Genomic DNA, 25,137 nt, shown 5'->3' with positions numbered 1-25,137 from the left:
ATCGGTGGAGTAATAGTTTTCTCACTACGCCATAGACGGAAAACCACCGGCAACAGAAAGACAAGGAACAGCTCACCATTTTGTCTTGCCTAAAGACCAGCCCTTTGATAATACCTTCGGCGGATATCGCTGGAAGAGCCTTCTCCGCCATCGTAGTGGTGCACCACTCCGCTTCGGGACGACACACCTTCGCCTTCCGAAGAAGCTCGCGGGCTGAGGGTGCCTATTACACGTCTGATCAGTGTGCTGGATGAAATCCTCCCGAGAGCCTCAGTGAAGCTCCATACATGTACACAACGGCCATGCGTGACACACGTGTCCCTTATCCGAAGATAACCTTTCCCACATACCTCAGCGTCGAATATTCATTCGTGACAAGGCGTTGAACTTAAGAAGAGATCGGTCGAAAAGAACGACCTGAACGTGAGAAAAGCTAAGCAGGAAATAGTATTTGATTGCTCGCATAGGCGATCCCCGAGATCTCTTCCTTATTGCAATTCAGAAAACCCACCACATTGAGTCTTTCTGCGGGCTAAGGATTGATGCTGGGAACACACACATGCCCCTGGATAGTTAGCCTGGCCCATCGTGGAGCGCACAGCACACAGCAGCTGTACAAACAACGATCGATGAGATTGGACTTGAAATTAGGCATGTGACTTGCCTTTGTGATGGCCATTGTACTGCCGAACAGTTTCCCCCGAGGCCATTTCCCAGAGACGAGCTGTATGATCCGAGGACGCTATTGGGGAGAAAATGAAGAAGCTTAACACGTTTGAGGTCATAATGGATTGTAACGCATACCCGTCACCAGATATGCAGAATCCGCACTGAAAGCGCAATCCCACACCCAGCGCTGATGACCCTGTAGCATCTTCTCTTGCCTAAATTCATAGTTTTCCGATATCGACCATATCTTGACGGTTGTGTCGGCGGAGCACGTTGCAAGGTATCTGGACAGTCCGTATGATCGAGGGAGAAGAAGCGACGCCGGAAATACCCCTTACTTTACATCAGGGCTTAGAAGGACTCGGGTGATGTACTTCTTGTGTGCACTGAACTTTGTCACAGCCTGGTATCTCGGTAGATCTGATTTTTCTTCATTAATCTTCCATACATAGCATTTGCCCTGAAACGGAAAAGTCAACCCTACGGGTTCCAACATTAGCAAGAGTTTACCTTGTTGTTGCCTGCGACCAAACACGAGCCATCGGACGCCAAGCTAACAGATCGAATAGGAACATCTCCTGCAGGAGTCTGACGGGATGGTCATACGTGGGGCGAAGGAGCGCATTAGGGATACTTACTAGCTCGTGGGAACACAAATTCTCCGATAAGTCCCACTGTTTGATGCAACCAGCCTGATCGCAGGAGATGAGCTCTCCCTGATTAGGGTGGACACATACGTCATTCACTTGCACAATGGTATTCAAATCAGCGTTCAAACAGCAAGTACAGCAAAACACAGTACCAGGTGCACCATTATCGTACGTGCGATGCACCTGCGCGCTTCTGCACGGAGCGTCAAAACGTAAAGACGAAATCACACAGGTTAGATACCTGAGGTCCCAAATCCTGATTGTGCCATCCTCGCTGCCAGTAACCAGCCACTTCCCTTCGCTATGGAAGGAAACGGCAGTAACATTCATGGTATGTGCATCAAGGCAGGTTAACTTAAACCATGATTCGTTGACTAAACATTCATAAACTGTTTGAAAACACGCACCGGTGTCGAAGAGGAACTGGCAGTTTCGTAAATGTAGACTTTCTTGTGAATGGCCGCGGCCAGAAGGCGTTTGCTGGTAGCTCTTATGAGTGAAGTTCATTAATTGAGACAACAGATGAAGTTACTCTGGCGAAATGGCAAGACGGTTTACTTGCTATAGATGAAATGCAGCCGCACTGAAAGTCAACGAGGAAAAGCACTCACCCCTGCTTCCCCTGATCTTGAGATTGTGCGTGAACATATGCCACTCCACGCTTCCCAGAACCTGATTTCATGGTCGTATGAACCCGTCACAAGAATGACCGACATGGCAGCTGTGAATGTGAGCTCTCGACTCACGACGTACTGACGAAGCTGGCTAGTGATGCTTACGTAAAACCTGGCAAGGGCCAAGTAAGTTACAGCTAGTCTGTGCAAGTAAGTTCACCATATTCAAAGAATATCGGAAGATAGGTGCAAGAGTACGTGGGCGGAGATCCGTTTGCTTCTGGACTCCCGTTCCAGAGAGTTCCGTCCAAATGAAATGGTGGTTGGACCTAGGCCGAGGATCACTGAGGACCCAGTTCATACAACAGTACACGACCTCAGGGCCCCTGTACGTGTGTGCGGCCTGCCTGCCACGCTCACTCCCGCGCGATGAACATATGATCCACTGCTGGCATATTACTTACACTCTCGAGGTTTCCGGCTTTATTACGTGGAACACTTGATCAACATCAACTTCGGCTATTACTGCTATTACTACGCTTCGCTGACCACATTTCTCAACTTCACAATTCAATATTGAGTATCTATTAGGCGACGCTTCTCAAATCTCACCCCTCCACACGAGCAGCCTGGTCTCCATGGCCCGGGATTACTCCAACAAATTAGGCATTTCCGTCGACCCATTCCTATCACCGACTGGTTTCCGGCTGGATGAGAACGATCGAAGGCGTTGCACGGTCATACCCTCCACCGTTGTTGCTTTATAAAGAGTCGAACTCGCTGGTCTATGACGATTACAGTTCGCTGTCCTGACTATTTCGGCTATGAACGCATACCCAGTAAGCTGCCCAAGTGCCCTAGCTGGTTGTGTAGCTACACTCAACTCTAACTCAGAACGGCACACGAATTTTCTTCTGGACCTCCGCCGGAGAGATAAAATACGGTATTGTGCAGTCGACCGAGTCGTCTCGCTGATGTTGGTATCCTTCCTGTGTCATGTGTGGCGTTGACAAAGCCTTTTGCAGGGGACCCAGGTAATCGTTATAGAGCTCGAGGGAGGCGAGGGCCGCCGCAGCTTGCCGTGAGTGTTTGTTGCCACGAAGGCCTGCGTCTAGAGTGACGCGGCATTGCAGAGTGTCTAGCGTCTCGAAGGTGAACTAACACCAAGTGACGCTCAAACCGACCAAGCCACGTTCGTAGACATTCTCTAGACTCAAAAGCCTGATGGCATCGTTTCCCAAACTCCACTGTATCCATCTTGCACCCATTTTTACCCTACTGCCCGTTTTGTTGTATGCTTGGACTGATCTACTCTCGTGTATCTGACTCTGGCAATTAAAATATGCCTTGTATGTGTTTCGCAAATCGGACAATTTTGTTGTGCAGGCGGAGCATGTCCAAGTATCCCGCATGGCATTTATTATTGAAGAGGGTTTATGTACCATGGTTTCGGTTTTGACAGATTGGGGCGACGTATCCTTGCGAGTTACTGCCCCATAAGCCGCGTGTGGGCAGGCCCCTTGGTGCGCCGACCGTTGGGTGGTCCGACATGTTTAGGGTGAAATTTGGGGGTGGGCGTTTGCGTTCTAGACCAAAGTTCATTAATTCATCGACGATAGTTGTCATTGCGTCCAATCGTAGATGTGGCACAACGAGGGGAGTAGAACGGCGGGGGAAAGTCTTCGCATGTCCATGTCAACACTAGATTTCATTTTGGGGCTCTAACGTGTGTCTTCCATGCTGACGACGTCATACCAAGATCGGATGGGTATATCGTACATCCGCAGTGTGTGGCTTCTGCAAATTGCATGAATTCTCAGGTCAATAACCCTGCTTCCATCACGCGGGAATGGGTCACACCGATATTGGGGATCTCGACAGCGCACATCATTTGCTGTCTTGGGAAGGGTCTAGACGATCCACGGTACATAGCAAGTACTGAGGAATACTCGCCGAGGGACCCATGTTGTTATCGCGTGAAGGAGCACGGATCAGAGCAGACAGACTGGATTTTATATTATACCCTGGCAAGAAAATACGCAGTTCTAAAAGGCCTGCATTCGGTTGATGGAAACGTATCACATACACTACGAAGTAGGGAATGGTGTAACGTAGCTTTGTAGGTCGGCATCATCCAACAGGTGTGGACGCATGTACTGTAGTGATTGTAATCGTCTTATAGGCAAGTCACGTAATGTTACAAGCAAAAGCTAGTCGACAGGAGAACGTGTGTGAAGGTGTTGGTCAGATGCAAAACGGCACAGGGTAGACAACATACAGAGATGTGAGCTTATTGTGTCACAAAGTGGAGTGTCAATCATCAATGTCTTGTGCGCACATCGTAGCCTCGGTGGATGGCTTCTCATTAGATCATCGTGATCCTGTTTTTATTTGCGGCCATTCCTTGCGATCCTATGTGGCATTGAGTGGCAGAGAGGATTAGATAGGCTTCCTAGCATACTCTGACGACGATGCTGACTCGCTGGCCGTCAATGGTATTCATGGACTCATGGGGTCGTGTGAGGGAATGTTTCCAGTGGTACCTCACGTCGTCTCTGTTTCCTTTTAAGTACGCAAGCTTGCACTTGTAGACAAGGTGGTGTCACCTCTGTAAGTATACACTGCCAGATGTGAGTAGGACGTCGAATTTCTTGGGAGTGAGTGTATTTTCTTCTTCCATGCGCAATACTCGTGCCGCCCCTAAACTGACGGCGAGAATCCACCTACCACTTGAGAAGATGTTGTCAATGTGGGGAAGTATTTCCCCTTCCGAGGCGAGATGTAAAATGTGTGTCTGGGTGTTTTCGGATGGATATAGAGTGTGCAATCGATTTAATACCCGCGAAAGATCTAGGGTTTGTGATTCTCCCCAGGATGAAAGGTGCATCTCGCGATAATCTCGGATGACATTGTCATAGTGGCCCTACTCAATGAGTTATAGCACATTGCCACCTTGCTAACACCAATTACATATCTTACTTTTTGGAAGGTATAAAGCCTCTCAGGCAAGAATGCGTCAGCTTCGGACGGACCATGTAGAGTACGGTACTGTTTTTGGAACCTGCGAACACGCTTGTTTTCGAGCGAATCAAGCTGGTCCAGTGCGGCGGTTAAGAGAATTCGCTGCTCATGGGTGTCCAGAAAATTCGGTAATAGCGTGAAACCAGGGGGAAAGTCACCATTGCAGTTCGTAGATAGGCAACGAAATCCGACGCGTTTCAGTACTGCTGGTGAACACAGTCGTGTCTGCATCGTGAAATGGGATGCTCGACACAAGTTCAACTCAGTGTTGCCGAGGTCGTTTGGGAGTCACGTGACTTACGTAGCACCTCTCGGAATGAGAAAATGTTCGGAGGACATCATTCGATGGTCAATGCATGTCGGGAAGATGCACAGGAGGAGGACCACTTTTCGAGTACTTGGGGGTACGCGGGCGGCGGCGTCAGCTGCAAGGCCTCTGGTAATTTCCTTCTCTATATCAGAATGCTTACAATTTACAGAACGTCCCACACAGTCCTCAACGCGGAATGCAGTACTTGGTCAAGAAGCGACTGCCCGGTATAACTTACAATCGTCCCAACCCCCTCCTCGGTCGCCGTCACCAATGCCAACGCATTCGTCGCCGTCCGGGTCTCTTCTGAGTCGAGCATCATCGGTAGTTCAACCGATCCGCTCCTTGCCTTCAAGGGCCTCTACCTCGAGATGGTCTCAACCCCCGGAGAGGACAGAATCATCGGACTCGGGTGTGATAAATGAGCCCTTTCATTCGTTTCCTACTGCAAGAACTAGAGAGACAACCATTCGTCCGAGGGGTGCTCTCTCCCGCCCTGTGCGGCCCTTTCCCAATCCCCTTACCAAGTTTGTGCGCGATTCTGCGCCGCACGCTAACATACAACCGGAGAGGTACCCCTCGAAGCCCAACCGCTTTTCTTCTGACTTTTTACCCAGCCAAGCACAACTTCGGTCACAGGAGGCGCGTCCACCCCGAGCTCCAATGCCGCATTCTGTATTCGATGCAGATTTAGATAACTCCGCGACGAAATTAGCGGATTTTGAAATTTCACCATCACCTTCGCAACTCCTTACGAGAGAGCGAGATCGACCTAAACGTCCCGGTCGGAAAGGAGAGTTCAAAGAACGCGGTTCCCTAATTCATTCATCAGACTCCTCGATTCCCGCTTCTAAACACAAGTCATCAAACCGTTGGCAACAGTTGGAACGAAAAAAGGTTAGGGACAGGGAGAAGAAGGCAAGGTCTGTGGAGAAACAGAGCGTCAAAGCCGACCTGTATATTCCCACCACTGTTACTGTGGGCCAATTCGCTAGGCTATTAAACGTTCGTTTGAGTGAGTCATTAGCACGGTTGTATGGTTTGACGACTTCATCACGCATTACATCCAGGAACTCTGCAAAAGAAGATGATCCAGGCGGGCATGCAAGAAGATACTTCGTACAACCACGGTAATCTCTTCGTTGGAGTTTGCTAGGGTGCAAACTGACAGTGGAGCAGTCCTCACTTCTGATTATGCCGCCCTCCTTGCTGAAGAGTTTGGCCGGAATCCGATAATAAACGACGAGGCCGCATTTGACCTCCATCCCCCGTATGCCATCCTTACTTGCATTGTTGAACGTGTCGTTTACACTGTAACATCGCAGACCACCCCATCCAGATCCCCATCTCCTCCCTCTTCGTCCCCCGGTCGTTGCCATTATGGGTCATGTTGATCATGGAAAGACCACTCTCCTTGATACTCTTCGTTCGTCTTCTGTAGCTGCTTCCGAAGCAGGGGGTATCACGCAGCACATAGGTGCTTTCTGCGTACCCGTGGGATCATCCACGCACTCTTCTGATACAAATGCACACCCCAGCACCACTGATATGACCGATGGACGCCTCATCACTTTTCTGGATACTCCTGGTCATTCTGCATTCTCCGCTATGCGTGCACGAGGCACTTCTGTCACTGATATTGTGGTTCTTGTCGTCGCAGCTGATGATGGTGTTATGCCCCAGACCCTCGAAGTCATTGAACTCGTCAATCGTGAGAAGGATAGAAGTAATGTTGGGATGGTAGTGGCGATCAACAAGATTGATAAGGACGAGGCTGACGTGGTACGCGCTTCTTCATACCTTCGCCCTCTGCGAGCCACAAGTCATCCATTGAGAACAGGATCAAACAAAGCGGTCGCTTTTGGCGGCCGGGGTATCGCTTGAAGAGTTTGGTGGCGACGTGCCCTGTATAGAAATTTCGGGACTCACGGGCCGTGGCTTGCCTGACCTCATCGAAACGTTGGCGCTTCATGGCCGATGTCATGGATCTGCGTGCAGAGAGAGACTGCCCAGTTGTAGGATACGTGCTGGAGTCAAAGGTACAGAAAGGACTAGGGTGTGTGCCCCTTTTCGAAGCTTATGCGTGTGCGCGCATGTTCATTTGCGTCAACCATGTGTTACATGGTTTGCAGCCCTGTGGCAACTGTCCTTGTCACTCGTGGCACTCTTGTTGCAGGTGCACCTCTATTAGCTGGCACTTCGACATGCTCCACTCGTCGTCTGCTCTCGCCAACAGCCCAGCCACTTGCGTTCGCTGGACCTGGGACGCCTGCCATAGTCACAGGTTGGAAGTCACTTCCCGCAGCTGGTGACGAAGTGTTGGCTGGAAGTGAGGGTGATATTAAGAAGGCCAAAGCAAACCGTCTTAAGAAGAAGGATGTGGAAGGTGTCTTGCAGGACGCGGAAGCCATCAACGCTGAGCGGAAGGCACGCAGAGAAAGTGAAGCTATCAACGAAACCTGTGAACAAATGAAGGGCAAAGATGAGACCGAAGAGCAAAAGAAATTGAAGCTCGTCGTTAAAGGGGATGTCAGTGGGAGCGTGGAAGCACTTGCTGGCGCTCTTGAAGGCATTGGTAACGACCTTGCTGGTGTTGATATCGTCTCTACAGGCGTAGGGGACATCACAGAAACAGACGTCATGATGGCCAAGACTGCGGATGGTTCGTTGATTCTACTTTCGATGATATGTTCGAGAGCTTATTAAACCACTCACTTAGCTTTGATTATCGCGTTTTCCGTTTCTATTCCCCGCGGCGTTCAGGGCACTGCATCTCAGAATTGTGTTACGATCTACTCATCCAATATCATATATCGCGTTATGGACCACATTCGCGAACGCGTCGCCGCGCTCCTTCCCTGCACATATGTATCAAAAGTTGTGGGTGAAGCAACAGTGCTTCAGTTATTCGATATCCACTCTAAAGGAAACGTGACTAAGAAGATTGCTGGCTGCAGGGTTGGCAATGGAGTTGTCGAAAAGGCCTGCATGGCCAGAGTCATCAGAGATGGTGAAGTAATACATGAAGGTGCGTAGCTGAATTATGCAGCGACCTAACGTTTTATTAACCTCTTGTGTATAGGCCCCCTTGATACACTACGCCAACTCAAAACCGAAGTGACGGAAGTTAGGAAAGGTCTAGAGTGTGGTATCGGCTTAAAGGACTGCAACAACCTGTGCGAAGGTGACTTGGTGCAGACGTTCAAATTGATAGAAATACCCGCCGTCCTCTAAAACCTTCAGCCTACTTTTGCCCCCAATAGACGAACCCATAGAAACTACGCAAAGTATCGTTCACCGCTAATAATAATTCCCCTTACGAACGAAGTCAGTTTCAGTACTCACGTTGTCGGAATGTCGGCACAGCTGGTGTTCCTCCCACACCGCGAGGCCAGCGAAAAGTCGGCGGCAGATGTGGGATGCCGGAACGGTGGACTCCGCGGGGCTGTCAAGCGATCCGGCTCTTGTCATCTTCCCGATACTAAATAAGTAATTGGAATCAGCAAACGTATTCGGCGAGCTCGCCCGTAGGCCCGCTGAACAGCACTTCGCAGCCAAGATGGGGCACTCGAAACCGGCAATGCGTCCCGGCCGCATGCTTTTAATATTACAGACAAATTCTAAAGTGCCGCAAAAACAATTGATACCGTTGCCTGAGAAGATCTGAATGTAAGGGCTTCCGAAGGTGAGAAAAAGAAATCAAGAAGCGATTGTAACGGAAGCGACCAGAGGAAAGAGAGAAAGGAAGCGAAGACTGCACGCAAGGAGTGTGAATCAGTGAAAACTTAAGTAGGGATCGTGAAGCTCGCGAGGGCAGCCAAAACCTGGCTGTTACTTTGCGTCTATTGTTCAGATCTTCGGAAGCGAGTGATGGTGCCAAGTATGGACGGCCGAGACGTAAAACGGCTTGTTTTTCGCAAAGCTGCGCGTCGGACTTCGCGTTTTGTTGCTGAGCGGGTGATTTTGGCACATGACCACAATGGGTCGTCCACGGAAACAATGCCGAACTTGTCACATGGCACCAGAGGGGAACTGGGACTATTCCGCACATGTAAATGAGGTGATGGCGAGGAAGAGAATACTCTGCTACTAAGCAGATCTTGGCGGGTTGACAGCATATGCGGATTTGATGCTGACGGTAAGAAAAGTTGCGGTGAAGAGTCCGACGATAGATTTGAGTACAAATCTTTGCATTTCGACCTCTCCGCTGTGGCAGAGTAGCAAGACGCGTTGGACTCCACAAGAGTATCAGATGAAGAGAGCACAGGTATGCAAAACCACGGATAAGGGGGCGATGCAGATTTATCAATCTAGGATTGCTCAGTTTATTGAATGCCAGGGCAGGAATTCACCTACAGAAGACTTGTCTGTCATGTCTCGATGGAAAGATATCCCTTGACAGAAATTGTCACGCAAGTTCGTCTGCCCCGAGACTCTCCTAAGCTTCCTAGATGAGTGGAGGGACCCTCGGCTGACACGCTGATCATCATGCTGTACAAGATCTTCACGACGCAACGTGACAGGGGGTAGTGTGTCTTCCACCGTGGCTGGCAGAGATTGTAATATTGCTGCAGTACGCAAACGAAGTTTCTGCGTATGTCGAGCAATCCTATCACCAGGTTTATCCAGGAGATATGGAGAGCAACGCGTTCCCTCTCCCAAACGATGGGGGATACTAGAGCTGTGATGGGGCAAGGCGCACTCAAAGTCGTCGTGAGGCTGGGCTTCGAGGTGATCTGGGGAGACCGATCGCGACAGAAGAAGGGTAGTTGAGGAGTGTCCCTCCAGCTCTAATTTCCAACTCGCGCCGTGAGCTCTGTCCATGTTATTAGGGGCCAGAGGTTCCGCAACGGCGCCGCACGCCATAAGCACGTCGCACCCGTGGCTACGACCCCAAGATGCTGATACTGAAGTGGTGTAAAGGTTTGTTCTCGATTTTGAAGATGAAGGAACAGGTAAGATATGGTCCTGGTAAAAAGACGGTGCCGTTGCAGCCCAAGAAGCTGAACAGCAGGAACACTGGCTCCAGGTGGATCTTGCAGACATTGCCTGAACGTACGAGTAGTGATACAGAAAAGACCTGCCTTGTGTGGTGTTGAAGGTATGTAGATTGACTGGCTCAACTGTCCCAGCAGTAGTAGTACCCGCCAGGATGGTTTGAACTTTGCCGGTCATGTGCACCGGCCACGAGGCAAGTCAACCGCGTCGTCACGTCAGTTTACGCGAAGACCAGGACTTCGACCCATATATCTTACTGGTAGTGCGAAACGTACTCTTGGACGTTTGTTTTGAATACTGGAAACGTTGATCTCTGTTGCCCAAGCTCCACAGTCCTAACTTGTCGATGGTCTTGAATCCATCTTGATACCCCTTAATCTGCTTATAAATTGTAACGCCGATAAGAAGTGAAGCTGCGACCGCGAAAACAGACGGTGCGGTCATGGGCTACTTTCAACGGCGGCACAACAAGAAGAATTCTTAATACTACTCGGTTTTCCAGACACAGAAGTCTGTCTTATTCGATGTAGAAAAAGAAGTCCTTGTACGGGGACTTTTTACACGGTCCATTTTATAGGGTAGAGGCTAGGCACGAGAGTGCGCGTACGGGTTTAGTAGGATGAAGACAAAAATGGGAAACACCGTAGATCTGTCACAGTGAATTCGTCATCCGATCATATGGTCGACAGCGTCGGACCGAATCCTTACACAAACACTCCATTGTTACCCAGCCTTTGCCAGTAGAGCCTTGCACCTCTGGAATATGGCATCGCAGCTTCTCGCGTTTCATAAGGAAATTCTGGAAAAGATACACGATCCATCGACTAGCGAGCTATTGCTACTCGCTCGTGGTCTCGGGCTTCGCCATGTCGTCTGTACACTCATGAAGATTTACGACTCTCCCCAGAATTTGGTTCTCCTCGTCAATACCACTTCGGAGGAAGAAGCTGCGGTTGGTGAGGAACTAGGTATAATGGGGTGCAGGAAACCTGGTTTGCGGACCATTGGTTATGAGATGGGGAAACGAGACAGGTTTGCATGGACGCTCGTATTCTGTGTGCCGGATTCACACTGACTAGACAGGATCTCTACAAGAAAGGTGGTCTTTTCTCCGTGACGTCGCGTATACTGGTCGTGGACATGCTGCAGTCGGATATTCCTACTGAACTCATCACAGGGATCCTCATCTTGCACGCCGAGAGGTACGGTTCGTTCACATTCGGAGAATTTGTAGTTAATTTTCCTGCAGAGTCACTGCTCTCGCATTGGAGGCATTTATCGTCCGACTTTACCGCGAAAAGAACAGCACTGGTTTCCTGAAAGCTTTTTCTGATCAACCCGAATGCATCACGAGCGGGCTGTCACCCTTGCGAAATATTATGAAAGAGCTTCATTTACGGACAGTTCACATATATCCTCGGTACGTGTTTAATCGTTGCCTGCATAGTACTCTGAATATGGCCATCAGGTTTCACGAGACAGTCAAGGCAACTCTTGAGAACCGGAAGGCTGACGTCATTGAGTTGTACCAACATATGACAGAATCGATGCAGACTATCCACCACGCGATAGTACAGTGTATGACAATGACCCTATCTGAATTAAAGCGTTCTCATGTAACGGTTCGTTTGGGGTTTTGTCAATTCCGCGTACTTTGTTCATGTACTAATTCATTCTTAGCTCGAACTCGATGACCTTACTATCGAGAACGCCTATTTCAAATCATTCGACGCAGTCGTTCGTAGGCAGTTGGATCCAGTATGGCACAAAGTTGGGCCAAGGACGAAGCAGCTTGTCAGCGACTTGTCTACCCTTCGCCGTCTGTTGACGTGAGCATCTTGTCCTGATTGACTTTTCGACGCCTAACAACACCTGTGCCCAGATACCTTCTAACATATGATGCCTTTTCTTTTCACGAGTATCTCGAGACTCTTATCGCTTGCAATACTACTTCTTCTTTCAGTGGAGAAAAGCGCCTGAACCAGTCCCCGTGGATGCTGACTGATGCCGCAAATATAATATTTCAGACCGCGAAACGCAGATGCTACACCCTTTCCAAGAAATCTGCAGACAGCCTAGAAAACGTTATAATTGACGACCAGGATGGATGGGACGCCTTAGACGACATAGAGGGATCCCGAGGCCAGCCAATTGATAAACCTAAGAAAGCATGGATGCCCGAAGGATTGGATCCAGTCGCAGAAGAGCTTCCGAAATGGGAGCTTCTTGCAGATGTGCTGCAAGAAGTGGAGGAAGAGATTTTAAGGCATGAAAGTCTTCCTAGTGCGTATACTCACCACAGTCTAGCCACTTAGCTTATCAGCTCCCAGATATTAGGGGCTCAAATACGGTGCTAGTTATGACTTCGTCTTCCCGGGCTTCTGCATTGGTGAGCGAGTTTCTTGCAAACATGGATCTCGACGCACCCAAAGGTAAACGTGGCCGGAAAATGATGGAGAGGAAACTGCGGCAGTATCTCTTCTGGAAAAGTAGGCTTACAAATCAGAGTCGAGGGGGGAAGGTTCCGGCGCGTACCGTGGTGAAGAAGCATGATGCAACTCCTATTGCGGCTAGCAAGTCAATGGACGGGCCGGCGAACCGGAGCCTTGCTCTGAGGAAGAAGGAGGAAATGAAGCAAGCAAGGGGTGCAAACAGACGCCGAGTACGTGGTGGCGCGCCTTCCACAACGAGTAAACCTCCGGCAAGCGCGAACTCGGAAAATATGACCATAAACGACGATGGTGAAGAGATTGAAGCATTGTGAGGTTTCATTTTCAACATGCCCATGTACTTCCACCATCCTAACCATGTTTATTTTGAAGCGTCGCAACACAGAATTCATCGTCCCTTAACGATATTCTGGTTGGGAGACAGTGACTTCGGATTGTTGGAACGGATCATCTCCGGTCAATTTCAAGATGATTTTGACACCCGATATGGGTTACTGGCTTCAGAAGAAACTGTGGTGGTGAGGGCGTACTCGGACGATTCGGACGACCGGGTCTTAGCAGAATTGCAACCAAAATTTATCGTGATGTTTGAACCTAGCCTTGAGTTCGTACGTAGAGTCGAGGTATGTCCTTTTGAATAAGACTTCTTTTCGAATAATAAACATAGTTCACAGGTGTACAAAAACTCCCATCCTGGCCTCGGTGTGAGAGTCTACTTCATGATTTACCAGTTGAGTTGCGAGGAGCACAAATACCTTGCCGCCCTGAGACGCGAAAAGGACTCCTTCGAGCGGTTGATTAAAGAACGAGCTGTGCGTTTGCCAACTTCTCTTCTCCGACTGCACTTGCGATATTTTACTAGACCATGCTTGTTCCTGTGTTCGAAGATCAACGGCCTAAAGCAGGAGATCAATTCATCCAAACCATCAGCACTCGGCTGGCTGGCGGCCGGAAGGAACTGACCGCGCAACCCTCCCAGGTCCGTCGATTTCATCCCTTGCAATGACGCGTCTGAGAGCCATATGTGGAGGTAATTGTCGACATGCGAGAGTTTCGGTCAACACTGCCTTCACTGCTTCATGCATCTGGCCTTCAAGTCATTCCAGCGACACTAACTGTTGGAGACTACATCCTGACGCCCGAGATATGCGTCGAGCGGAAGAGCATACCGGATTTGGTTTCTAGTTTCAACAGTGGCAGGCTGTAAGTGCTCTGTGGGTGACGTCGAGATTTGCTTCAATAACCCTCTGTCAAGTTACACGCAGTGCGAACTTATGTCAGTGCACTACAAGCAACCAATTCTTCTTATCGAATTTGAAGAGAACAAAGCCTTTTCACTAGAGGTCCGTCTCTGATACTGCTTCCCCATCGGTATATGTTTGATCTTTTCGTAGCCCATTGCCGAAACGACAAAGTCCTATGCAAAGCCGACCGCAAAAACGGCTTCCAAAAAGGATACTGGGCCTTCCGAAACAGATCGGATTCCTTCTCTTCAGTCAAAGATTGTCCTCTTGACACTGCATTTTCCCCGGGTTCGAATCATATGGTCATCCTCTCCTTACGCAACTGCGGACATATTCAATGACTTGAAGGCTAACAATCCAGAGCCAGACCCATCACGCGCCATTGCTATTGGAGCTGAGGAAGACCCCGATGTCGATGCAGGTGTCAACACTGCAGCGGAAGACCTGTTGCGGTGCCTCCCTGGGATCTCAGCTAAAAATGTGAAGTACGTGATGAGCAAGGTTAACAGCGTGCGTGAGTTCTGTGAAATGACCAGAGAGGAAATACAAGGAATTCTTGGAGTCGAACCTGGGGGTCGGTGTTGGGAATTCATGCATGGGATTGGAAGCATGCGTTCGTAGCGAATAGGTCGACCTGTCCCTTTCACCTCTGTCCCTAGAAGGGTGGATTGCGTGTACCTATTGCCAGTATCCGTCGTTCGCAGAGTACGATTCATTGTCGAGGGCCCTAGGCCTTATCCTGGACACATCACAGCTCCCATTTGGTTTAGTTTAGAGCATGACTGTGTCGGTAACTTTGATTCGTGTTTGTGCCCGAGGGGTCGATGAGCCTAAGCTCGATTACTAAACTCCGGCATGACGTCTACTTCCTTAGCCGTCGAGCAACACGGGTCACTACAACTAAGAAACTTGGGTCGTTTAGGTTCACTGTGCCTGTCGACTCCGTCAAGAAATGTTAGCGTCGACGGCTCTTCGGAGCTTCCACTCAGTGAGACGGCCAGGTGCACGTTGCTTGCTGACCCCCATAAGCCTGCTGTCCCGACCGCAGCCTCTATTCCAGCCTCGCACCAACAGCTGTTATTTCTTTACAGCTCAAAGGCGTAGTGTTCAGTATTCCCGCTTCCCCGGCCAGCAGCAGCAGAACTCCGGTTGGCTTCCGCGAGATCCCGCGGCAAGAATCTTCATCTACATCAGCATAGGAGGTGTACTTTACTATGTTGCGCAGTAGGCCTACTATGATAACCTCCAGGACATTCGTATTCCTGACATGATCCGTAGCCTAGAACAAGTACCAGAGACTGGTCGATGGCGGTTCATGGACATCAGTCCCAGGTTGGACAGCAAGCTTGCCCAAGCCTCCTATGCAGAACTACTCAATCCAGTTCCGCGGGAAGATCCTCCCCGCCGACCACCCTATTACACGTCATGTGCGCCGAGTCGTTACTGATATCCTCGAAACCAACAATCTCGGGAGCCTGTACTCGAGCGAACCTCGTCGGCGGTCGTTCTTTGGGGATGATATTTGGGAAGAAGACGCTTTTGCAGCTGCAAGATCGAGGACAACGAACTCCGTCCCCGAGAGCGGTGGAAAGGAATGGCATCTGTTGGTAGTAAACGATCCCAAAGTTGTCAATGCAATGGCAACGTTTGGTCCGTGTCCTTCTTGTTGCTATCGGGCGTATGAATGATTCGTTCCACTTGCCTAGGTAATATCGTGGTATTCACCGGTATATTGCCTATATGCAAGGATGAGCAAGGTCTTGCCGCCGTCTTAGGCCACGGTCCGTCCTCTTCCATTCATATACATTGTTAGGTTCATCGTCTCACACTAGCATTCAGAAATTGGGCACGTGGGTCCGTGCCGACTGATCCTTTCCATAATGATGCCTAATGATAACTCCCAGTTGCCAGGCACCCTCAAGAACGTTATTCCTCAACCAAAATCCTCATCTTCGCCGCATTTATTCTTCAATCTGTTGGTCTGGACTGGGGTTTCAGCAGTCTCCTCAGCAAACTGTTACTAGAACTACCGAATTCGCGTAAGCAGGAGCTAGAAGGTCGACTATACCATTCCTTCCTGCCATACAGCACTAACCTTCGATTATTATTATTGACATTCGGCCAAATAGCGGACACGGTCGGCCTGCGTCTGGTCGCGCGAGCATGCTATGATCCTCGATCTGCAGTGGAGTAAATCGATTCACATACGTTACTTCCAACTTGCTGACTTTTTATCGCGCATGCAGGATGCACCTCCGGCTCGCTAACCACGAACGCACCCACGGTGGTTCGAGCTTAGAATTCCTACGAACACATCCTGGAGCAACGCGGCGTATCCAAGTAGGTGCTTTTATTGGAACATCTCCCTCTTATCTGTCCGCTGATTTTTCAACTTTCTAGCACCTTGAGGAACAAATACCGGAGGCAGACGCTATTCGTGCCAGCAATCCCCGGTGTACCACCGATCAGGATTCATTAAGTCAATTTAATAGAATGTCGCGCTGGGCTGATAAAACAGTCCAGGAAGTGCCGTTCCAGTCGTGAGGGAGGGGTATGGTATCACTAACATTATTGCGGTTGCAAGGATATTGAGATAGATGCCAAGCATCGATATGGACGTGGTATTCATACGTACTGACAGAATCAACCATTTCTCCTTCCCACCCAAAAGTCGCTACATCAAGGGAAACCCAAAACCAGAACGTCGACCAAAAAAAAACAAAGTACATACCCCAAAGAGATAGAACCAGTCGAAAGAGAGCACGGTCACCAGAGGAACACACCAACCAAGCCAATCAAACCTATAGCCAACGAATATGTAAATCTGCTGTTGTGCGCGTGCACGCTCCCGGCACTTGAAACATATTTGGATGAGCCGGACGATGAGGACGAAAACCCGCAGAAGCCGGAACCTGGGAGTTCTGACGATGGTACGAGGACGACGGGTTGCCCACCAAGGGTATACTCGACTTCTATGGTACCGTTGCTGCCTACTACCCAATGGACACAAGTAAGAATACTGGATGGTAGTAGTACTCTCAGATTGGCGCATAAACGTCTAGTTAGTGCACTCACTTGACCAAGTCGGTGTCAGTCTGAAAAGGTGTGTAAACCGGTACGCTGACGTTCTGCGGCTAGAGGATGCATGTTAAGCTTGAAGTTAGCTTAGGTTCTGATGGTTGATCTTACTGGAGAACCAATATTTGTCAAGACTGATATCACGTCCCCCTTCATGATCGCAATACCATACTCGGTCGTAGCAAGGACATTTGCCGACGAATACAGCCATGTAGAGTTCTGGGCTAGGAAGTTACGGAACTGCCGAAGAGTCAATATGGTAAAGTGAAAGCAGCCTGGGTTACCTCACTTTGTTCAGAGTTGTGATTAATTGATACGCGGTAGTATTAGCATAGTCGGACGGCCACAAAGGCGCACGATTATACTGAGGGCAGGATAAACACTCGCGTTGTATACAGCAAAGAGAAACACTTTACGGGATCGGCGTTTCCGTTCGAGTACTGTTCTTGGCCATAATACACAATCGGGATACTGTCGAGATGGTCAGAAGCGGTCATGACAAGTAATGCACACCTTACCCGTCAGACATGAAATTGAACACCATGGCGTTACTGCAGATGGCCCACTCATAAGCATGAACCGAGAGCTTAAGAACGCCACAACTCACTAGAGACTTTGCGGGTCCACAGATATATTGTGCCAGCGGGGAACATCCTGATTTTCGAGGAAATTCCCGAGTAGGCCAGTGTCCTGTCATCGGTAAGGAACTGCCTCGTACGCCATATAAAGCCGCTTACGTTGAACAACGCTTTGGACTGCGCCATCATGTCGCTCACAGCAGTAGTGTTCAACGGGCCCGGTATAGTGAAAGCATCAACAAGAGAATAGTACATTGGATAGTGCAAAACAGAGTCAAGACCGTTAGGACCTTGAAACGACGCAGCAGCCCTGACCTCAGGTATCAGATGAGGAACAGGTCAAGTAAGGACAGTACATACACGGGGTCAGAACCAAAGACTTCACCGATACAGAAGACGCCGGCCCTTTCGCAGAATACTGGCCAGAAGTCCATGTTTACGTGCCTACATTTTGTGAGGGAGAGAACCTACGATGAGTTGGAGTTGCTTACTTTGCAGCTAGAGGTCCAAGGATCGGATGCGCGTCCAATCAAAAGAAGTAGTACACACCGTCGATGCGAAGCCCATCAATATTGTATTCCTTTACAAGGGACTCGATCCAGTCGCCAAATCCGGAGACGACGGTAGGATCCTCGGTATTGATATCTGGCAAAGGAACGACAGTATCCCCAAGCCAACATCTTTCGATGCTTGTATTGTTATTCCAATCTATCACACAGTACGGATGATATTGTGACTGCTCATGAACGGTTGTCAGGGGTGAGACATGGGATCACACCGGAAAAACAAACCGAATCTTTGAACATGTAAGTGGATAAATCTGGATTGGTCGACGTTGCCATGACATCGTTCACAACCACATCAACCATCAGGTACCTTTCGATAGACGTCAGTAAGGGGTCCAAATTGAACCTAACCAAAGGATGCATACATCCCACGACGATGCAATTCGTCGGAAAGCGCCTTGAGATCATCAGAAGTACCAAAATGGTCATTGAGTTGTGTAGCATCGGCGATCCAATAACCGTGGTATGGGTCACCGTAGGGCGTGGTGGGACCTTGGTAATTCTGCGAAACCGGGCTAATCCAAACTTTCGAAGGGTCAAGCAACAAGAAAAAATAAATAGAAGGACACCTACCTGCTGTAAAGCCAGCATCTTGAATGTAATCAAGATTTTCTTGAAGGCTGCCGATGATGATACATACATGAAGAAATGAAGATAGTTTCTCAAATCTCACGTGTTCCAAGTACCGCCACACCATGTCCGGTCTGCAGGGTCACATTTCGTGGGGTCGGCACCCTGGGGTAGCGCATACCTGTCGATGATAACTCTTACGGACGGTCAAGAGGAGTCATGCGGCGAAAACGATTAGGGACCGACTGGTAAATAGAACGAGACCTCCACTGGTCGGCAGTTGCGGCCAGGGATGGGGAAGCAAGCATGAGAAACACAAAAGTTATGAGCAGGACGAGGAGAGACATTGAGAAGCAGAACGAGAGGAAGGGAAGTAAAGAGCGTGGAAGATGCCTCTGCGTCGAGGAACCGGGCTGAAGGAACTCACTTATGGTTTTTTTGAGGGAAATATTAATATATGGGCTCTGGACGATGAGATCTAACGGGGTCACTTGACACGTGACCAAACCCCGCACTATTTTCAAATTAAACTCGTACTCGGCATCGGACGCCATTTCCAATTTGGGCAATGAAGTCTTTCACACTCTACGGCTGGCTCGTCTGTGCATGGGTCCTCACCGTCTCTTTCCAGGCAAGTGGACAAGGAAATGCATGACATGTGCTGACTCGTTTATTCTTTTTATATAGTATGGCTATCATATATCTGCTCTAAACCAGCTTCAAGACGTGTTGACGTGTCGCCGCATCGACACGTCAACCCCAGTCCATTATGGTCTTCCTACTTGCATTCTTATGAACGATGCAACATTCTCCCTCGTCACTTCTCTGTTCACTTTAGGTGGACTCTGTGGTAGTTTACTTGCCAACATTGCCATGGACCGCTACGGCCGAAAAGGTGCTACCCGAATAAGCTCCGTTTGCAATGCTGTAGGGGCGCTTCTATCTGCTGTGGCTGCTTCCGTAACAGCAATCGCTCTCGGAAGGCATGCCATACCTAACCCAGTGGCTTGCCACTTACGAAATTGACACCTGCTTTAGATTCATCGTTGGTTTCGCCGCGGGCGTAGGCATATGTGTTGGCCCCATCTACCTGGCAGAAACTGCCCACCCCAATATCAGGGGGAATCCTTGGTGCGCACTTCGCGCCGCGTATTCATTACTTTCGCTGAAAAGTCGTTCCTCAGGGGTCGGTACGCAATTGGCCATCGTCATTGGGATTATGGTCACCCAAGTTATGGGCTTCGGTCTTGCGACCCCTAAGCATTGGCGCCTTGTATTGTTTATTTCAGCCGCACTTTCCATTGTCCAGTGTTTCATGAGCCCTGTTATAACTGAATCACCCGTCTACCTGAAGCGCATCGGTTTGCCAGAGCAGCAGAAGCGTGCTTTGCAACGTTTATGGAGTGACTACATTCACCGAGATTGTGAGTCGTATATACATGCTGCTCTGGGCGCGCTGATCGGTTACTTGATAGCCGAAGAACTTGTGGATCAGCCGTTGCTGTCAAACGAAGAAATGCCGCGTCCGGCTGTGGGAAATAGGGCTACAGTTACCCTTCCGCAACTCTTCCGTACCCCCGAATTACGTCGACCACTGTTCATCGCTGTGTTTGCCATGACTTCCCAGCAACTGTCAGGTGAGTGTGCTATCCGCGGCGGGTGATTTCTTACCTTGTCGTTTCCAGGTATCAATGCAGGTAAGCCATTCCTATTTTCCAGCGTTCGGTAAGTGGTAATAGTTTTCTAGTGCTATACTATAGCAATGCCATCCTGTCACGAGCGCTTCCTGCCCTCGCCCCCTATGTCTCCTTGGTAATTACTGTTGTCAATTTTTTGATGACTTTCCCTCCCATTTTCTTGATCGAGGTTTGTTAATAATTCCATGCTGCGACTCTCAGTATTTACAATCCGTTCATCACAGCGACTTGGCAGGAAGCAGCTGATACAGCTCTCCGTCGCTGGGGCAATCCTTTCGCATCTCGCTGTTGGATACGGCCTTAACACCGGAATGGTTGCCATCTCAAGTGTTGCCATTGCGGTATTTGTGATGTATGCTTGCTGCTCTTCGCGCCTGTGGCCAGTATTGTGGACCTGTTTTCCAGGTCGTTCGCTATTGGATTAGGTCCCGTACCGTTTGTCATTATCCCAGAAGTCGCCCCCTCACACGTACAACTTTTGTTTTCCCCTTTCCCTTGAACTTCCTAACCCACTTTACAGGCGTCATCCTCAATTTCGTCTGTGGCCCTGTCGGTCAACTGTAAGCGATTCACAGACTACCTTCCTCAACTAATCACCTCTCAGGGATCATGAACTTCGTCGTGGGCCTGGTGTTTCTCCCCCTCAGGAATTTCCTTGCTGATGGGGACCCCATGAAAGAGGGAAGAGTATTTTATGTATTCGCTGTAGCCTTACTTTGCTCGTCACTCGCCTTTTCGAAGTTCTACAGGCGCTGATGTCTTAATGCTTCGTGTCTTTATGAGTTACCGTTACCTCCTTGTCGCATACCCTTCTGAAGATATGCGGCACAGCCGTTCCCGAGTCAGTACCCGTTCAAAGGCGGTGGTAAGCTGCTGCTATTGTAACGAGTGCTGGTAGATACTATTACGACCCGAATTAGGATACCAACCGTCTACTGTCCTGTTATGTAATCGATTCGCGGGTCGCCATTAAATCTGCTGGGCAGGCAAGTCCAGGGAAGCCAAACGCTTCCTGTAAGACCCGTTATGTCCGACAAAGAGAGAAAGGAGATCGAAGCCTTCTTCGCTTTCTTTGCAACGTTCGACCTCGGCCGTCAAGTCTCCACGGCCACCGACCTCGGCGATGGCGCGGTATTATTCGAAGTCCTCACCCTCGTGTACGTCGGCCCGCACGACTAGAATCATGTCTTAGGATTCGCTTACCTAGTCTCACAGCGACGCTAACTACTTCTGCCAACCTACACGGGCCTCCCCTCAACCCCCAGAAAATTGGGTGCTCCGCTTCAGTGCACTGAAGCGGCTCTACCGTCTCCTGACCCAGTACTTTGAAGACGTGTTACAGAAACCGACTTGTTCACTTGATGTGCCGAACCTTCAGGCTGCTGCAAAAGACTCCAATGTCAGTGCGCTCCTCATCATGTGCCGTATGACCCTTGCCGTGGCCGTCCAGTGCGAGAAAAACCGAGAGATCATCGAGCACATACAACGTCTTGATGAGGATACGCAACATCACCTGATGAAAGCTATCGAGCAGGTCAGATTCTCCGTACTGGAAGACTATGGTAATGTAATAATGAGTTAGGTTATGGTGAAAATTAGCACGTCTCCTGATGACAGCAGCAGCGGTGCAGCCAGCATGACCGAGTCAGTATCCGTCTCTTTACGAATGCCGTCTGCTTATTTTGTACCAGAGATGACCACTATTATCGCATTCAATCCGAGCGTAGCCAGATCCTTGCAGAGAAGGAAAATATCGAGAAGGTCTATGCAACCCTTCTCGAAGAACACCGCACCTTACAAACGAATTTCGACGATGTCGTCTCAGAGAAAGAAGATGCACTTTCCCGGCTCCGCGAATCTCACCACGATGTCGAAAATAAACACAATGATAAAGCAGATGCTTACATGCGTGCCGAGATCGACAGATTAAGGGCAGAACTGTAAGACTTGTTCTGATCCATCGTGGAGCCTGCAAGTATCTAATGTATGCGGAGATGCCAGGCAAAAGAGCGAAGATAACCTTGCCATGGCAGAGACCGAAGTGGACAAGCAAACTTCGTTGGTTACAGAACTTACACGGAAGGTCGGCGAGCTTCAGCTCCAAGCCGATCAGGCAGCGCGCCTCAAAGACCAGTTGGACGAGTACGCTCATTACTTCATCCTCGAACGGGATGCTCATCCACAGTCTATCAGATACCGACATGCCGCTGACAGGCTCCAGAAGACCGAAAATGTCATGGAGAAATATAAGAAAAAACTCCAAGAAAGTGCAGACCTCCGCACGCACGTCAAGGTCCACCTGATTTTGTTTGATCCACCTTTCGCCGAGCCTGACAATAAATAAAGTCCCTAGAACGACAGAATGCCGACCTGGTCGACAAGAACGCTTCCCTTGAAGAGGAATACCGCAAGGTTGCCGCTTTCAAACCACTGATGGAGTCCTATAAGAACCAGATTTCCGAGCTTGAGGCTAAAGTCGCTGGACGCGCTCAGGAAGTGGAGACAATTAAATTCGAGTTGGAACAAATGCGGACCAAGTTAAAGATTACTTCCGAAGAGCGTGCGAAGGACTCGGAGATGCTAGAGCTGTACCAAGAGCGTTTGCGGGAGTTAGAGCTTCTCTCACACCGCACACCCACAGTAGCGAACGGTGGTGATCATGAAGAAGAGCCCAGCCGAAGTACAGACGTCCTCACAGAGGACGAACTGTTCATCAACGAGAAGTCCCTCGCGTTAGATGAAGAACTCGGCGATGCCATTGCTGGAACCACGATGACGGATCTCAAACTTCAGGTTAGGAAACTCCAACGGGAGCTTCAAGGAGTTAAGAGGAATGAGGCCGATGCAAGCCGGATTTTGGTTTTAGAAAACCTGCTGGATGACTCTAACCGCATGAAATCTCGCTACGAAGCTGACTATCTTGCTGCTCATAGAGAGAAGCTTATCTTGCAGCGCGACCTCGAAGAGATTCGCAGTGGGAAGGCTTTGGGCGATGGGTGCGTATATGTACATTATCATGAAGGCGTGGTAAGAAAATCGATGGGATTTTACAGTGCGGAAGCAGCTATAGCGCTTCGACAACGTTTGAATGAGTTGGTAGACCAGCTGGATGTGTTACAGAAGGACCATGAAGAGTTGAAAGTTTCGTTCGAAACGCAGCAACGAGAGCTGACCATTGCAAAGTCGGACCGTGTGTATGCCAAAATCTACCTTGGATGTTTACTGATAGCCCTCTTCTTCCCAGTTAATCTCGTCAACAAAGACCAAGTTGACATTCTAGCTTCGTTAAGGGAGTCTGTAAACGAAGACAAAGCAGCACTTGAGGCAGAGGCAGAACGTTTGAGGAAGCAAATCAAAGAACTCGGCGAGAAGAACCGTCTGCAACTAGAGCAAGTTAATACCCTACTGCTGGAGAAGGTAAACCTTCAGAGCGAAGGTATCGGACAGCGAGAAAAAATGCTCCAACGTGAGCGGGCTTTCATGTACGTGCGAGCTGAGCATATTCTTCTGAATGCAGTCCCCATTGTCATTACTTTGATTAGGGATTTACGTGCTTCAATTTCTGGGAGGGATGTTCCTGAAGACGTTAAGGCTCGATTACTTGCACTACACGAAGACAATCAGAATGTCAAGGAACAGTTGAAGACCACTCAAGAGAAGCTCGCAAAAGCTAAACAGGTTTGGTGGTCATGTTATCGGTTGTCTGTTTAGTCTAATGGTTTGGGCAGTTCATCAAATCTCAGGATAAACTATTTAAAGAGGAGCAAGCAAAACTTGCATCAGCTTCTTCGGTAAGCTCAACTGTCATGGAATCAAACATAAAAGTAAATCTCTGTACAGAACTATTCGGAAGATGGAGAAGGAAGCTTGCAAACACAGGTGAAGAACCTCAAAGAGGAGCTCACTCGTCTCAGGGTACGGATATGCAATAGAATCCCTTATCGATGGAGTTCATTTATCAATCTACAAACTACAGTCCCAGTGTATCGAACAAGAGAAACAATATATGTTCGAATTTTCACAAATGTCGGCAGTTGTCATCAACAGCGGGATGTTCCGATTTCGGAGCACACCTACTCAAGGTCGTCCGGCGCCAACCGCCTGGTTGGGTCAACAGCGGAAGAATGTGAGTACCGAATTTTCACCAATCATTTACTCACGCAGCCAACTCGCGCAATGGACAGCTTGGTCGCGCTCTCCAACGTTAGCGGATCGAAGATAGTGTATGTGGAATAGCTTTTGAGTGGGATGGATACCCAAGACTCGCTTCACTTAATTTGCATCTAGCGTATTCGTACTTGCATCAATATAATTTGATACCAGGATTTCATGGATCCGAACCATCTGTATCATGGCCTCTGCTACAGACTGTAGATGGCAGTCACTACGAATGCAACCGGAGTCTATTGTATCCACAAGTTAAACCGCACTGGTAGCGGTAGTACTAAAACTAGCAGGCACATCACAAAATTCGAATGTTCGTCCTGACCGAGTTTGAATTCTAAATATTGTCACAAGGTTCTGACATCGTGCGCCCTTCTTCAATAGGTTCCACTCTCTTGTTTTGTCTGGTGAACCGGACCATGAAAAGTTGCTCACGAACTTAAAGTCTGCTAGCTAATGGTTCCCCGCGGGAACAAACAAATAGTCGGGGGGGAAAGGACCGACCAAACGCATTGACAGGGAGCCGTA

At 49.2% G+C, this 25,137-nt stretch overlaps 9 protein-coding genes across 9 annotated transcripts; 5 read left to right on the top strand and 4 right to left on the bottom strand.

Annotated features, from left to right (window-relative positions):
* Window positions 1-205: 205 nt before the first annotated feature.
* Window positions 206-2,097, bottom strand: F5J12DRAFT_812884 (WD40-repeat-containing domain protein). Its single transcript, XM_051744913.1, has 12 exons — window positions 1,931-2,097; window positions 1,852-1,880; window positions 1,727-1,799; window positions 1,561-1,673; window positions 1,472-1,512; window positions 1,308-1,414; window positions 1,180-1,257; window positions 1,008-1,129; window positions 805-953; window positions 665-742; window positions 288-611; window positions 206-223 (listed from the first exon to the last, which is right to left on the bottom strand). Exons 1-11 carry the CDS (start codon window positions 2,033-2,035, stop codon window positions 574-576), a joined length of 933 nt encoding a protein of 310 aa, XP_051602571.1. The 5' UTR covers window positions 2,036-2,097; the 3' UTR covers window positions 206-223; window positions 288-573.
* Window positions 2,098-3,919: 1,822 nt separating this feature from the next.
* F5J12DRAFT_812865 (uncharacterized protein) lies at window positions 3,920-5,205 on the bottom strand. The gene is made up of 4 exons (XM_051744912.1): window positions 4,913-5,205; window positions 4,540-4,856; window positions 4,395-4,488; window positions 3,920-4,345 (listed from the first exon to the last, which is right to left on the bottom strand). The coding sequence occupies exons 1-4, from the start codon at window positions 5,183-5,185 to the stop codon at window positions 4,304-4,306; spliced, it is 726 nt and encodes a 241-aa protein (XP_051602570.1). The 5' UTR covers window positions 5,186-5,205; the 3' UTR covers window positions 3,920-4,303.
* An 83-nt stretch (window positions 5,206-5,288) lies between these two features.
* Window positions 5,289-8,593, top strand: F5J12DRAFT_812859 (translation initiation factor IF-2; the record flags this gene model as incomplete). Its single annotated transcript, XM_051744911.1, has 10 exons — window positions 5,289-5,358; window positions 5,434-6,279; window positions 6,335-6,394; window positions 6,444-6,534; window positions 6,590-7,046; window positions 7,105-7,223; window positions 7,267-7,320; window positions 7,397-7,926; window positions 7,984-8,292; window positions 8,347-8,593. Coding segments are annotated over 10 exons (2,688 nt in total), but the record flags the coding sequence as incomplete, so codon positions are not given.
* A 390-nt stretch (window positions 8,594-8,983) lies between these two features.
* F5J12DRAFT_485991 (uncharacterized protein) lies at window positions 8,984-10,661 on the bottom strand. The gene is made up of 2 exons (XM_051739656.1): window positions 9,621-10,661; window positions 8,984-9,574 (listed from the first exon to the last, which is right to left on the bottom strand). The coding sequence occupies exons 1-2, from the start codon at window positions 10,437-10,439 to the stop codon at window positions 9,107-9,109; spliced, it is 1,287 nt and encodes a 428-aa protein (XP_051602568.1). The 5' UTR covers window positions 10,440-10,661; the 3' UTR covers window positions 8,984-9,106.
* Window positions 10,662-10,918: 257 nt separating this feature from the next.
* Window positions 10,919-14,745, top strand: F5J12DRAFT_812855 (uncharacterized protein). Its single transcript, XM_051744910.1, has 14 exons — window positions 10,919-11,294; window positions 11,342-11,464; window positions 11,512-11,682; window positions 11,731-11,884; window positions 11,943-12,091; window positions 12,145-12,545; window positions 12,593-13,022; window positions 13,085-13,105; window positions 13,137-13,335; window positions 13,387-13,589; window positions 13,692-13,695; window positions 13,743-13,915; window positions 13,968-14,055; window positions 14,107-14,745. The coding sequence occupies exons 1-14, from the start codon at window positions 11,026-11,028 to the stop codon at window positions 14,575-14,577; spliced, it is 2,856 nt and encodes a 951-aa protein (XP_051602567.1). The 5' UTR covers window positions 10,919-11,025; the 3' UTR covers window positions 14,578-14,745.
* Window positions 14,746-15,089: 344 nt separating this feature from the next.
* On the top strand, window positions 15,090-16,565 carry F5J12DRAFT_485818 (peptidase family M48-domain-containing protein). Its single transcript, XM_051739655.1, has 8 exons — window positions 15,090-15,180; window positions 15,235-15,606; window positions 15,663-15,737; window positions 15,796-15,810; window positions 15,861-16,013; window positions 16,086-16,146; window positions 16,203-16,296; window positions 16,357-16,565. Exons 2-8 carry the CDS (start codon window positions 15,318-15,320, stop codon window positions 16,498-16,500), a joined length of 831 nt encoding a protein of 276 aa, XP_051602566.1. The 5' UTR covers window positions 15,090-15,180; window positions 15,235-15,317; the 3' UTR covers window positions 16,501-16,565.
* F5J12DRAFT_812842 (alpha-amylase) lies at window positions 16,249-19,225 on the bottom strand. The gene is made up of 17 exons (XM_051744909.1): window positions 18,995-19,225; window positions 18,852-18,944; window positions 18,752-18,798; window positions 18,544-18,703; window positions 18,404-18,488; window positions 18,162-18,348; window positions 18,104-18,110; window positions 17,973-18,056; window positions 17,772-17,922; window positions 17,642-17,724; window positions 17,553-17,585; window positions 17,451-17,505; window positions 17,324-17,398; window positions 17,146-17,274; window positions 17,032-17,090; window positions 16,592-16,975; window positions 16,249-16,518 (listed from the first exon to the last, which is right to left on the bottom strand). The coding sequence occupies exons 1-16, from the start codon at window positions 19,093-19,095 to the stop codon at window positions 16,723-16,725; spliced, it is 1,602 nt and encodes a 533-aa protein (XP_051602565.1). The 5' UTR covers window positions 19,096-19,225; the 3' UTR covers window positions 16,249-16,518; window positions 16,592-16,722.
* An 80-nt stretch (window positions 19,226-19,305) lies between these two features.
* On the top strand, window positions 19,306-21,388 carry F5J12DRAFT_812821 (general substrate transporter). Its single transcript, XM_051744908.1, has 9 exons — window positions 19,306-19,379; window positions 19,436-19,731; window positions 19,787-19,879; window positions 19,922-20,172; window positions 20,224-20,385; window positions 20,496-20,614; window positions 20,670-20,797; window positions 20,851-20,925; window positions 21,021-21,388. Exons 1-9 carry the CDS (start codon window positions 19,317-19,319, stop codon window positions 21,199-21,201), a joined length of 1,368 nt encoding a protein of 455 aa, XP_051602564.1. The 5' UTR covers window positions 19,306-19,316; the 3' UTR covers window positions 21,202-21,388.
* A 15-nt stretch (window positions 21,389-21,403) lies between these two features.
* Window positions 21,404-24,864, top strand: F5J12DRAFT_812802 (HOOK-domain-containing protein). The gene is made up of 14 exons (XM_051744907.1): window positions 21,404-21,602; window positions 21,661-21,979; window positions 22,028-22,089; window positions 22,137-22,385; window positions 22,447-22,587; window positions 22,639-22,738; window positions 22,792-23,441; window positions 23,499-23,635; window positions 23,690-23,927; window positions 23,988-24,123; window positions 24,174-24,236; window positions 24,286-24,360; window positions 24,422-24,571; window positions 24,630-24,864. Exons 1-14 carry the CDS (start codon window positions 21,472-21,474, stop codon window positions 24,651-24,653), a joined length of 2,475 nt encoding a protein of 824 aa, XP_051602563.1. The 5' UTR covers window positions 21,404-21,471; the 3' UTR covers window positions 24,654-24,864.
* Window positions 24,865-25,137: the final 273 nt, after the last annotated feature.

This window comes from Pisolithus orientalis (genome assembly GCF_024613125.1).
Source record: "Pisolithus orientalis strain OTSU chromosome Unknown F5J12scaffold_6, whole genome shotgun sequence".
NCBI classification, from domain to species: domain Eukaryota; kingdom Fungi; phylum Basidiomycota; class Agaricomycetes; order Boletales; family Pisolithaceae; genus Pisolithus; species Pisolithus orientalis.
Note: the sequence above shows the minus strand (reverse complement) of the source record. Positions and strands in the feature narration are given on the sequence as shown.

Excerpts from the sequence above, each read along its gene's own strand:
- F5J12DRAFT_812865 (XM_051744912.1), bottom strand. The coding sequence starts at position 5,185 with ATGCAGACACGACTGTGTTCACCAGCAGTACTGAAACGCGTCGGATTT. Across the intron at positions 4,857-4,912 it reads GGCTTTATACCTTCCAAAAA|GGCCACTATGACAATGTCAT; the intron begins GTAAGATATGTA and ends CTCATTGAGTAG. Across the intron at positions 4,489-4,539 it reads GGCAGTGTATACTTACAGAG|AGACGACGTGAGGTACCACT; the intron begins GTGACACCACCT and ends AAAAGGAAACAG.
- F5J12DRAFT_485818 (XM_051739655.1), top strand. The coding sequence starts at position 15,318 with ATGCAGAACTACTCAATCCAGTTCCGCGGGAAGATCCTCCCCGCCGAC. Across the intron at positions 15,607-15,662 it reads CAATGCAATGGCAACGTTTG|GTAATATCGTGGTATTCACC; the intron begins GTCCGTGTCCTT and ends CCACTTGCCTAG. Across the intron at positions 16,147-16,202 it reads GATCCTCGATCTGCAGTGGA|GATGCACCTCCGGCTCGCTA; the intron begins GTAAATCGATTC and ends TCGCGCATGCAG.
- F5J12DRAFT_812821 (XM_051744908.1), top strand. The coding sequence starts at position 19,317 with ATGAAGTCTTTCACACTCTACGGCTGGCTCGTCTGTGCATGGGTCCTC. Across the intron at positions 20,173-20,223 it reads TGACTACATTCACCGAGATT|CCGAAGAACTTGTGGATCAG; the intron begins GTGAGTCGTATA and ends GTTACTTGATAG. Across the intron at positions 20,615-20,669 it reads CTCCCATTTTCTTGATCGAG|CGACTTGGCAGGAAGCAGCT; the intron begins GTTTGTTAATAA and ends CGTTCATCACAG.
- F5J12DRAFT_812855 (XM_051744910.1), top strand. The coding sequence starts at position 11,026 with ATGGCATCGCAGCTTCTCGCGTTTCATAAGGAAATTCTGGAAAAGATA. Across the intron at positions 11,295-11,341 it reads GAGATGGGGAAACGAGACAG|ACAGGATCTCTACAAGAAAG; the intron begins GTTTGCATGGAC and ends CACACTGACTAG. Across the intron at positions 12,546-12,592 it reads AAGGCATGAAAGTCTTCCTA|ATATTAGGGGCTCAAATACG; the intron begins GTGCGTATACTC and ends ATCAGCTCCCAG.
- F5J12DRAFT_812802 (XM_051744907.1), top strand. The coding sequence starts at position 21,472 with ATGTCCGACAAAGAGAGAAAGGAGATCGAAGCCTTCTTCGCTTTCTTT. Across the intron at positions 21,980-22,027 it reads TGATGAAAGCTATCGAGCAG|GTTATGGTGAAAATTAGCAC; the intron begins GTCAGATTCTCC and ends ATAATGAGTTAG. Across the intron at positions 24,237-24,285 it reads AACTTGCATCAGCTTCTTCG|AACTATTCGGAAGATGGAGA; the intron begins GTAAGCTCAACT and ends ATCTCTGTACAG.
- F5J12DRAFT_485991 (XM_051739656.1), bottom strand. The coding sequence starts at position 10,439 with ATGACCGGCAAAGTTCAAACCATCCTGGCGGGTACTACTACTGCTGGG. Across the intron at positions 9,575-9,620 it reads ACATGACAGACAAGTCTTCT|ATTGATAAATCTGCATCGCC; the intron begins GTAGGTGAATTC and ends GAGCAATCCTAG.
- F5J12DRAFT_812842 (XM_051744909.1), bottom strand. The coding sequence starts at position 19,095 with ATGTCTCTCCTCGTCCTGCTCATAACTTTTGTGTTTCTCATGCTTGCT. Across the intron at positions 18,945-18,994 it reads AGGTCTCGTTCTATTTACCA|AGTTATCATCGACAGGTATG; the intron begins GTCGGTCCCTAA and ends ACCGTCCGTAAG. Across the intron at positions 17,923-17,972 it reads GTCTTTGGTTCTGACCCCGT|GGCTGCTGCGTCGTTTCAAG; the intron begins GTATGTACTGTC and ends ACCTGAGGTCAG.
- F5J12DRAFT_812884 (XM_051744913.1), bottom strand. The coding sequence starts at position 2,035 with ATGTCGGTCATTCTTGTGACGGGTTCATACGACCATGAAATCAGGTTC. Across the intron at positions 1,258-1,307 it reads ATTTGTGTTCCCACGAGCTA|ACTCCTGCAGGAGATGTTCC; the intron begins GTAAGTATCCCT and ends CCATCCCGTCAG. Across the intron at positions 743-804 it reads TTCTGCATATCTGGTGACGG|CGTCCTCGGATCATACAGCT; the intron begins GTATGCGTTACA and ends TCTCCCCAATAG.